At 31.5% G+C, this 11,432-nt stretch overlaps 1 protein-coding gene across 3 annotated transcripts; it reads left to right on the top strand.

The window, feature by feature from the left end:
- The first annotated feature begins 1,997 nt into the window (after positions 1-1,997).
- Positions 1,998-6,873, top strand: LOC112326048 (protein TRIGALACTOSYLDIACYLGLYCEROL 3, chloroplastic). 3 transcript variants are annotated; one of them, XM_024593278.2, is made up of 10 exons: positions 1,998-2,510; positions 2,787-2,915; positions 3,343-3,438; positions 3,575-3,652; positions 3,749-3,810; positions 3,933-4,008; positions 4,548-4,655; positions 5,701-5,870; positions 5,962-6,046; positions 6,609-6,873. In XM_024593278.2, the coding sequence occupies exons 1-10, from the start codon at positions 2,301-2,303 to the stop codon at positions 6,645-6,647; spliced, it is 1,053 nt and encodes a 350-aa protein (XP_024449046.1). In that variant the 5' UTR covers positions 1,998-2,300; the 3' UTR covers positions 6,648-6,873. The 3 variants fall into 3 exon arrangements, with proteins under 3 accessions (XP_024449046.1, XP_024449047.1, XP_024449048.1); XM_024593280.2 differs by having other exon boundaries at positions 2,341-2,510; positions 2,861-2,915; XM_024593279.2 differs by lacking the exon at positions 2,787-2,915 and having other exon boundaries at positions 2,023-2,510.
- Positions 6,874-11,432: the final 4,559 nt, after the last annotated feature.

The following is an 11,432-nucleotide window of genomic DNA, read 5'->3' as shown; positions in this document are numbered from 1 at the left end:
ATTTAAATCATGGGCAATTCGGTATTTTCTTAAATATAAATATAATTAAAAAAATAACAGTAGTTAGTGCGTATTATGCATGTTTTAACGAGTAGGAGGCACCCACATTTTGGGAGGCACGTGTGGCGCCTTTTAATTGTGAAATATTGCCTTTTGTTATAGAGTTGGATGACACGTGTGGTGCCTCCCAGTTGTGAAACGTTACCTTTTGTGATAGAGTTAGATGCACCTCATCGTCCTATTCATGGTGGTCCAACTCGTGTTTACGAAGGAGTAGTGGTTAGATTCCAATGAATTTTTTTCTTTTCCTCCTTTTTTCCTCTATTTTCATCTCAGATTTCATGCTAGCTCTTGTGTCCTGCTAGTTTGTATTTGAATCAATTTTGGTCATCATTCTTTTGATTGTTATTTGTTTTACTTTTAATGCTTTTTAAAATTGTTTTTTTTTTCAATTTTATCCCTTATCATTTTATTTCATTTAATTTTTGTATCTAATTCGGTCCCTGTTCTTTTGATTTTTTAAACCTTTTTCTTGAATTGTTTTTCAATTTCATCCATTAACATTTTATTTCATTTAAATTTGGTATCCAATTTGGTTCTTGTCACAACCCAATTTTGGGTTCCCCTAAAATTATCATTTTCTTTTATACAAAAATAAAAAAAGGAAAGAAAGGTTGAAAAATAAAATAAAATACAGGAAGACAAGTGAGTTGGTTGGCAAGAACAAACTAAAAAGGCATCTAAGTGCTTAAATAAGAGATGAAAGGTACAAACTAGATTTTTGACATTTTTAGAAACTCAATTGCATTCTTGAAGGACCTAAACATGGAAGGTAATGCAAATTTAAGGTTAACTTAAATGGATATTTGATGAATTTGCATAAAAATTAAGTCTGAGAACTTAGTTAGATTTTTAATAGTCTGATTTGATTTAATCATGAGTTTAATTAAATTTATAAATTAATTTAGACCAAAACTAAAAGAATTAATTAAGTGCAAGGAATTAATTAGACTTTTAATGGGTCAAATTAATTTTATTAAGAACTTTATTGGTGAAATATTAAGTTTGGAAGCATAATTTAAATTTAATTGAGAAGATTGAAATTTTAAAAGATCAAATTTAATTTTTAGAAGTTTAATTGAATTAAATAGAGGGTGAAATTATAAGAAAATCAAAGTTTAAAAGGTCAATTAGAGCTAAATTGAATAAATTCAGAATCAAGAACTAAAGTGCAATAGGTGTGCAAATTTAGAGACTGAAATCAATCAGATTCAAAGGTCAATTTGAAGGTTGATAGGGGTTAAATTAAACAAATTAAAAACCATGGATTAATTTGAAAAAAATGCTCAAATCAGAGGAGTCAAATCAAAGTTCTCAACGATATGATTACAAAAATTAAAAAGTTTCAGAGTTAATTTAGAGTATTTGTGCTACAATTGAAATAAATGAACTAAATTGAAATTTACAAAGTTTCAATTCTTAAACCCTAAATTATTAAATTAAAAAATTTAATCAGAGCCGTGATACAATACAACCACATGTTATTCAAAGAGCGTGTTTAGCATTGCGCTAATGATTTTTTTTTCAAAATACTTTTAACTCAGAAATATATAAAAATAATATTTTTTGATTTTTAAAATTTATTTTTAATATCAATTTATCAAAATAATCCAAAAATACTAAAAAAATTAATTTTATGCAAAAAAAATTCTAAATTGTTACCAAGTGTTTGACATTGTCATAATAATTAATTTTCAAAATGCGTTTTACTTAAAAATACATAAAAATAATATTTTATTTTTATTTTTTTAAATTTATTTTAACATTAAAACATTAAAATAATTCAAAAAACATTAAAATAATTAATTTTAAATATAAATAAAAATAAAAATTTCAAATTTTTAACAAGCAACTTTTGCCCCGTACCAAATGCGATCTCATAAAACAATCGCAAATCACACAACATAAACGTGTTTTTTTTTTTTTCCTTTTTTTAATAAACACAAGTCATTGTGTGTAATTTATTTTTGTTTCTCTCTCCTCCACCAAATCACACTTTCGTGTTCGTTCCTCAGTTTTGATTGCTTGTGTCAAATTTCACAATCTCATGTAGAATTTAGAAAGGAAAGGAAAGGAAAGCTCTATCTATCAAAAATTTCACTTTCGTGTTCGTTCCTGGTGCTTTGTCAAAGAATAGAATCTATCAATCTATCTATCAAAAAAAAAAAAAAAAAAAACACAATTTCCCTTCACTTTTTTCGTAATTTTTGGCCCAAAACTCCATCTGGGTCTTGTTTAAAATGCTTACAGAAAGCTTGATCTCATCCGGTTCAATGCTATTATCTACGCTTTGCATACCAAATGGGTATGCTCCCTCCACTGGGACTGGGTTACCATTCAACACTTCACTTTGTTTTAGAAAGAATCTGAGAAATATTGTTTGTGCTTGTGTGGCACCTCCTCCACCCAACAACATAGGAGGCGATGGATTTGCTGCAACCAAATTCATTGTAAAGTTTCTCCTCCTTCCTTCTTATGTTCTGTATATTTTTTTTGCCTTATTTATATACTCTTGTAGAATATTGCTGTTTATGCTTCATCTTCATCGTGTTTTTCTGTGGCTTATTTTCATGCTCGGTATTTTAGGAAATTTTTACTGCAGCCCACCTTATGTTTTGCCTTCTTTGTGTTAGATGATGTAGTTGTGAATTGGATGGATTCTTCTCTATCTTTTAAATTTCATTGATATGGTCTTTTACATTGGTTTGAATGGATTACGTAACTAGGATTCATATAAAGCAGAGAAATTAAGCACCATAGGTGATCTGGAGGATGGTTCTGATGTTCTCATCGAATGCAGAAATGTTTACAAGTCATTTGGAGAGAAGCATATATTAAGAGGTGTGAGCTTCAAGGTGAAATTCTTTTCAATGTTGTGTTTGCTGTTTAACAACTTTTTTATTGCTTATTTGCTACTATTTGATTGTTGTGCTTATTAATACCAAAAATAGATTTACCTAAACCTATTTTGATAGGATTAAGCTGACTTAGTTGAATCATGAGCAAGGCTCAAGCCCCAAATTTTTGCTGGTTGAATTGCTATTTGTTCACAAGCTTCTAGGAAACCAATGATAAGCAGAAAGCTTGATATTTTCCTAACAAGACAGTATCTTTAATATATTGCCATTGCGAGCCATGCTTTAAACCAATTTTCTTTTGTAGAGAGGGAGGGCGGGGTGTTTCTGTAGCATAAGTCTTAAATCTGTGTATTGTTTCATCTACCTATTGCGTCATTTATTCTTTATCAATTATTGGCATGGTGATAAGTTTTCACTTATGCAGATTAGACATGGTGAAGCAGTTGGAATAATTGGGCCTTCTGGTACTGGTAAATCTACAATTTTGAAGATTATTGCTGGACTTCTTGCTCCGGACAGGGTAATAATCAAACTAAATTTTTTGTTGCTTTTATCTTTATGTAACTGTATTTCTATACTGATTCATACTAAAGTGACTAGGCTGTGCCTCAGTATTTTACCTTAGGTGGTTTTACATAGACCGTATCTAATGTCAGGGCGAGGTTTATATTCATGGTAAAAAGAGAGATGGTTTGATCAGCGATGAGGGGATTTCTGGGCTTCGAATTGGATTGGTAAATCTTTATTTTAGTTATAAATCAAAGGGTTATTTCTCTTGTGCTATTTTATCAGTAATTACACTCATCTTTTTTCCACATTCTTTGTGATAGGTGTTTCAAAGTGCAGCACTTTTTGATTCTTTGACTGTTCGTGAAAATGTTGGTTTCCTTTTGTAAGATAGAAATTACTTTTTTCTTCTCAGCAGTTGGAACTGATAGCATGACTTTAATTTCAATACCTTTTCTGGAGAAAAATAAAAGAAATCTCATTTCTTAATGCTTTTGACTTGCTTAGATATGAAAATTCTAGCATGTTGGAGGAACAAATTGCTGAACTTGTGACGGAAACTTTGGCCCAAGTTGGTTTAAAGGTATGTTGGATCTAAAATTTCACTTGTACTGCATCATATGGTTCCTTCCTGGCTAAGCAATCATCTCATGATGGGTTGCGGTGCCCCTCAATTTAATATATTTAAGCTACATATATGGATACACTTTGTCACGTGTGTTTGGCTGGGTGGTTCAACTTGCTTTTCATCAAAATTTGAAATATATTTTTTTTTGCTTAAAATTGTATTTTTATGTTTTTGGGTCGTTTTGATGTGTTAATGTCAAAAATGATTTTTAAAAAATGAAAAAACATTATTTTGATGCATTTCCGAGCGAAAAACTCTTTGAAAAGCAACTGCTATCACACTCTTAAACACCCCCTAATCTAATGCTATCAATTTCCAGCAATGTAAAGTTCAATTTCCTGCTGAAGTTTAGAAACTGCCTTTATTTCCTTGGGCTGGTTTCCATGCAGAAAGCTTAGAAACTGTCTCCTTTTCACTGCTCTCTTATTGAAGCCTCTATTTTAGATAAGGAAACCCTTTACTTTTAGGTTGATGAAATTTAATATTTTGTTCAGGGAGTGGAGGACAGGTTACCTTCTGAGTTATCTGGTGGAATGAAGAAAAGAGTTGCTTTAGCTCGGTCTATAATTTTTGATACCACAAATGAAACAATTGAGCCAGAGGTATGTCAAGCAACTGAATTAATTTTGTTCTCTAATCTTTTTGGTTTTAACTGCCACTAATAGCATCTGTTGTTGTCTTAATATATGGCTGCACTGAGACCATTTTCTGATTGTTAAACATTCTTTGATGAAAAATATGGTTAAGGAAATGACTTTTCTCGTGTCATCCTGTGGTGGTTGGCATGTGTAAGGAAATCTATACCAATAGGATGACTGAAAGTTGTTGTCAAAGATAATTCTGGTGATTGGTGTTTTGATTATGTTGATTTTAGCTGCTGCCTGGTCACTGTTAATGGCATCTGACTATTGCTCTAGTGATCAATGGAGATATGTGGTAATGCATGGTGGCAAGCAACCATGGTTTTGGTGGTCGGTGACAATCTGTTGGCTGACCGTAAAGCAAGTATGTGCTGATTTGATGGTCAATGGTAGTTTCCTGTGATGAGTGATTGGCCTGTAGGTGATAATTATATAATCATGAGATTGGTTACTTGTGGTGTAAGGTTTAAGTTTGTTCTGGGAAAAAAAGGGATTACTGTTTCCCAAAATTTTGCTCCAGTCCTTATGGTGATTGGAAATCATATGATTTGACATTTCCTCAGTTACACTAAATATGCTGGCAGACAATGGTCAGTGGATGCAGCCTTCAACAAAGGGGTGGCTGATGGGATGTGGTTAACCAAGTACTACTCCATGGTGCTTTTTTTGAGTCTGATCTTGTAACTTCTTTTAAAAATTTTTACTTGTTTCCTGTAGGAAACAGAAATGCTTTGTTTATATCTTTCAAACAACGTCAAAGTAATGTTAGTGAGACATTGCCTGGTGCAGTGATAATTGTTTTCTTGATGTGATCTTATCCTGCTTTGATCTTTTTGACCTGTTATCTTATAGATTTGATTATTTGACTTTTATATCCAACATTGCTTTGTCTACGCTTTGTCTCATGGTGTTTTGTTGCACAACTGCTGAAGACTTACTTTGATGTGATTTTATCCTGCTTTGATTTTTTTACCTGTTACTCATAGTTTTTCACATTGCTGAACAGGTACTCTTATATGATGAACCAACAGCCGGACTCGATCCAATAGCATCTACCGTAGTTGAAGATCTCATCCGCTCTGTTCACATGAAAGGTGAGGATGGGAAACCTGAGAAGATTGCGTCTTATGTGGTGGTTACTCATCAACATAGTACCATTAGAAGGGCTGTTGACAGGTTAGCTATGTCAAAAAGTTTTTGTAGTCTTGCACTATTTGTTGGCACGGACCTGTAAGGTGGCATTTCCCAAGCACTACTCTGTGTGTAGGTTGTTGTTTCTACATGAAGGAAAGGTTGTTTGGCAAGGAATGACTGATGAATTCATGACATCAGCCAATCCAATTGTTCAACAGGTAAGAATTGTAGTGGTAGTTTTGAAACCTTCATAATTTAGTTTGCACCAAACTTCAAACAGTGAGTTTTGTTTACACGTGCTGCCAAACTATTAACTATATACTAAAGATATTGAATATAATAAAGGTGATGCTTGGTGGTAAGTTTTACATGTTTGGTTAAATTGTGAGTGCTATAGTACTAGTGAAAAGGAAAATGTGACTTTCAGTGTCTAAAGTTTCTCATCAGTGGGATCTTTGATTCATTGTCACTGCAATGTGAGGAAATGTCAATTCTATTGCTGTTTCCTGCATTAGCTACATAGCTAACTGGGCTTTAGTCTTATATTCTCTTCATTCCCCACCTTTTTTGTCCTTCCCATTTGTTGTAGTGGTGGAAACAAGTAGTCGGACTTTCTTTGTTGAGACAGCGTTATTATGTCGCCTATATTGTGATAGCTTTGCTGTCACGAACATCTCTTGTGTGTGAGCGCAAACATTCGTTTGAATACGTATGTGTGTGACGTGCAGGCGTGCGTTATATTTCAGTTCTAACTTAATGTCTTGCCTTTTCTTGTTTCAGTTTGCATCTGGCAGCCTTGATGGGCCTATTAAATACTAGGACATGAACCATCGGTTTTCGTTTCAGACAAACTTCTCTGGAGTTTGAAGACTAGATATCTCATCAACAGGTGCATGCAAATTTTGCCGCTTCCCACCAGGTCTACACTTTTGCAAACTTGTACTGACTGATACAAAATGATCTCGAAAGAATAAACTAGTTCAACTTTGGGCACCATCCTGCTTTGAAAGAGCCTGCTCCTCAATATATGATTAGTTGCATGCCATCATATATAGTAGTTAGTTTTGTATGTGTATGTGATGAGGTGCTTACGAGTGACGTAGAAATTTAAATCCATAAAATTAATTATTTATAGTATAGGAAAATAAGAATGTTATCCCACACAAATACAAGTATTAGAGCTTAATTATTCAATCAAGACAGGCTATTTGAGTTTAAGTTAAAGCAAACCAAGTAAAAATGCATTAAATATACTTTAAACAATGAGTAAAATAAGTAAACTAACTAAAAACATCTTAGAAAAAAAAAAAAAACAAAAGAAACCAATTCTTAAAATAAGTAGAAAATTATCAGAAAAAATCTAGAAAGAAAAATATTTTTTATAAGAAGTGTTTCTCGAGGATAATTAAATATCATTTTAGATATGTTTTTTAATCTGATTTGTGATAACAAATAAATCAATCATGAAAAACAAGTTTTTTCTATATATCCTAAATTTTAGTTAATATAATATTTATACATCAATTAACTCTAATCAAATAATAACCTTTATTAATCATGTAAAATTCAATCACATGATAACTTTAACATGAAGATAGATGCAATTGATTCACAATAATTAAACACGCATAAAAAATTAATTTAATCAAGACTTATATTTTTCAAGTATCAAATAATCAAACATGAATTTGAAAAATTATATACTTCTACTACTTAAAGTTAATTAGTCATGAATCCGTTATAAACTAATCACTAGTAATATATTTAAAACAAAAACATATGTTGCTCATCAAATAAAATTTCAATTATCAACCATTACGTTTAATTATAGAAAAACATAAGATATTCATATATTATAATCTAATATAGAATAATTTTAAGTATAAATTTTCATGACATTTTAAAATCTAAAAGTATTAACCTTTTAAAATTAAAAAAGGAAAAAGATAAAAAACAATAATTATGAAAAAAAATAGAATCCCCTTCTTCTCTTATTTTATGTTCTGAACGTGATTCCTATTTTTTTTAGAGGTTAGGATTGATTATTTATGAAGTTGAGGAGATGAAGAAGTTTTCTAGTTAATAACTAATTACTAATCGGATTACTTCGCTTGAAATTCTCGGAATTAAATTCAATTCCAAAGTTTAAATCAATTTCTTCATTTAATTGATTATATATGGAGTTGAGAAAATGAATAAGTTTTCTAGTTAATAACTAATTTTTAATCAGATTATTTCATTTGAAATTAAATTTAATTCTAAGATTTTAATTTTTTTTTAGGGTATTGATTTGAATTTCAAAGCAAATAAGAGAGAGGAAACCTTTTGATTTGCTACAAGAATTGAATTCTAGTTACCGAAAATTATTTTTCAAGAATACATTTTTTTTTTCTTCTAAAAATCCTACAAAATAACTTTTTATTCTCTGCTCTCTTTACTCTTTATTGTATCTTCTTCAAACACAATTTCAACAAAAAGCTTTTAGCCAAGAATACCTCGAAATTTGTTTTCTTCAAAAACCCTGGACCTCATCCTCTGTGGTTCTCTATAAAACCCAAAAAACCCTGTGGTTTCTTTCTCTTTCTTCGTTAGCCAGCAAGCCAACCAACATAAAACATAGTCCCGCAAAAGGAAAAAAAGGCCAAATTGAGGAGGAAAGCTTGAAACTTCATTGACAAAAGAGCAAATGAAATGAGGGAATAGGAGGGAGATGATGAGCTTTTTATTACTCTCTACTTCTTCATTTGCTACAGCTTTCCATTTTCAGCCTCTGGCTGAGGTTCTTTCCTTTTCTCTTCTTCTAGTTTCAATATAATTTTTCCATTTTGACTCTCATAGATATGATTCTTGATACCCCATTACATAAAAATTGATTCTTTGAGTATTTTGTCAACAATTTTTTTTTTAGCTTTCTAATCTCTACGTAGCATAGTTGAGTGATAAATATGCTTTCTTTACATTAATTCATGTCCTTAATTTTTCTTACATTGATGTTTACAGTTACAATGCCAGATAATAAGAAATGATTTTTGAATTAAGGGCAAAATAGTCAAGATTGCCAATTCAATTCAATTTATTTATTTGTAATTGAATTCAATTTTGTAGTTTAATATTTTATCCCAAACATAAGAATTATAATATGTTATCAATTGAATTAAAATTTACCTTTTAATTGAATTCAATTTTATATATGATTTGGTTCTGAATAACTTGTTAAGGTTTCGTGCTGGTTTGTTGGAAGATTTTAGACTCGATTTCAAAGTTATTGTTCTCTCTCATTTGGACAAGTTACTGAGCCTACCATATATTGATGGAAATCTTGAGATGTCTAGTTTTCATCCTAATTTGAATCACAACAAAATCCCACTTGTAGCTTCAAATATGGTCTAAAGAGTACATAGTGGTCAAGTCTAGTAGGTTTGCTTTAATCAATTGTAATCCCATTAAAATTCTTTGTTCAAGTTGGATTCTTAATGCAATTAGGATTTGCACTTCTTAGCTCTAATAACTCAATCCAATGTTCTTTTTTTAGTTGTTTGCTTGAAATTATGCTAAACTTGTTTTATTTAGCTTCTTTCTATAATTTATATCTTCATTGTACCATTAAGTAAAAAATAAGTTAAGTAAGCTATTTTAAGATATAAAACATGAATTGGAGATGGTTTTGTATCTCCAAATGACAAACTACATGGATGCAAGCTATATTTAGATCTTGGATGCTTGGGTGATTTTTGTGACCTATCATGCTAAGTGGTCGTATTCGAGCCTAATTTTAAGTATTGAGAAATCGGTCATATCTAAAGGAGAAGATCACAATCTACACATTTCATCACTTCATTTCATTTTCTTTCCTATTCTATCAATTTGGCCAACCTTTAATTTGGGTTTGTTAATCCATATTCATCAATTTTTCCCTAGTAAAGATTCTGAAATTGTGTCGCCTTCATTCCCTATTCTTCTTCAATCTTCTCATTTAGTTTTTTTTGAATTTACAAGTGTAAGAACCCTAAGGCTTTCATTTTGAGGTTTCTCCATTACTCTTACCACATGATTTTAAACAAGCTTTAGGAAAGGTTTTAGTGATTTTCTTATTCTCTTCCTCTTGGTTTTTCTCTCATTCTTCTGTTGTCCCAGCTGACCCTCCTAGTTCTTCCTCCTTTCGTGTTTTCGGTTCTCCTTTTTTTTTCTAACTCTCCTTTCACTCAAGCATTCAAAAAAGATGGCATGCAAGTTGTTTTGGATGAGTTTCTTCGCAAGAGAGAAGGTTGCTGCAACTATGGTTGCTGCCGGTTTTGGGGTAGAGGAAAAATCATCTCTTTTTCCTCCCCTTGCATTTTACTCCCTCTTAAATGTGATGAGAGTTTTTGGGTGTGGGTTGTTCTTATTCTTGTTCCCCTTTTTGGTTAACTTAGGGTCGGTTTGTTTCCCATAATTTTTACCTAGAATAGGTCGGCCTATACTATTTATTTATTTTGGGTTTTACAATTATGTACAAACAGATTCAATTTATTCAGGTAGTTTGTTGCACCATATTCTTTTTAGTCGATGATACTCACAGTTTATAACTTGCCACCAGAGATGCGTGTGAGGTCGGAATTCATGTTCTTATCTACGGTCATACTCGATCCTAATATTCCAGCTAGAAATATAGATGTTTATCTTCGACCGTTAATTGATGAGTTGAAGTAATTGTGATCATCTAGGACTTTGACGTATGATGTCTCGAGGAAATGAAATTTTCAGATGAAGGTAATTTTGATGTGGACTATCAATGATTTTCTTACGTATGAGATGATTTTTGGTTGGAGCACACATGAAAAATCAACATGTCTATACTGTATGGAAAATAACAAGACCTTCACCTTAACAAATTGTGGTAAATGATCTTTTTTTATTGCTACCGAATGTTCTTGCCAATCAATCACAAGTAAAGAAAGAACAAAAAAGATTTCTTTATAGGTAGAGTTAAAAGGAATGGTGCACCGCTGGTATTATCGGGTAAAGAATTGTATGACGTGGTCTTGCAGTACAAGGGCATTAGTTTTAGTTTTGAATCCGGTAAGCAGAAGTTTCCTGTTTTTAATGGGACCCATAATTTAGTAAAGCGAAATGTTTTTTTTTAACTTCCTTATTGAAAGACTAATCTAATCTCCTCCACCATAATCTAGATGTCATGCATATAAAAAAGAACATGTTTGAAAATATTTTTAACACGATGATGGATGTGAAAGGGAAGACAAAGAACAACATAAAGGATAAAATGGATATACCTTTGTTTTATCATCATAATAACATGAAGTTGGTTTATAATGGGTCACGAGTTGCAAAACTCAAAGCCAACTTTGCCTTAGACAATAATGCATAATTATTTGTCTACCAATGGCTTAAGGATCTATGTTTTCCTGATGGATTTGCTTCAAACATACCTAGATTGGTGAATTTGGAGGATGACAGATTGTATGGAATGAAAAGTCATAACTTTCTTGTGTTTATGCAAACACTCATTCCACTTGTTTATCATGATTTATTGTTAAAAGGGATATGAGATGCACTCACGGAAATCAGTTACTATTTTAGAGATATATGCTCTAACAAATTGCATTC

This window comes from Populus trichocarpa, chromosome 2 (genome assembly GCF_000002775.5).
Source record: "Populus trichocarpa isolate Nisqually-1 chromosome 2, P.trichocarpa_v4.1, whole genome shotgun sequence".
Taxonomy (NCBI): domain Eukaryota; kingdom Viridiplantae; phylum Streptophyta; class Magnoliopsida; order Malpighiales; family Salicaceae; genus Populus; species Populus trichocarpa.
This window is presented reverse-complemented; position numbering and strand designations above follow the sequence as displayed.

Bases quoted from the DNA above. Each gene is read 5' to 3' on its own strand.
- LOC112326048 (XM_024593278.2), top strand. From the start codon at position 2,301: ATGCTTACAGAAAGCTTGATCTCATCCGGTTCAATGCTATTATCTACG. The intron at 3,653-3,748 runs GTAAATCTTTAT...TCTTTGTGATAG, and splicing joins CTGGGCTTCGAATTGGATTG to GTGTTTCAAAGTGCAGCACT. The intron at 4,656-5,700 runs GTATGTCAAGCA...ATTGCTGAACAG, and splicing joins ATGAAACAATTGAGCCAGAG to GTACTCTTATATGATGAACC.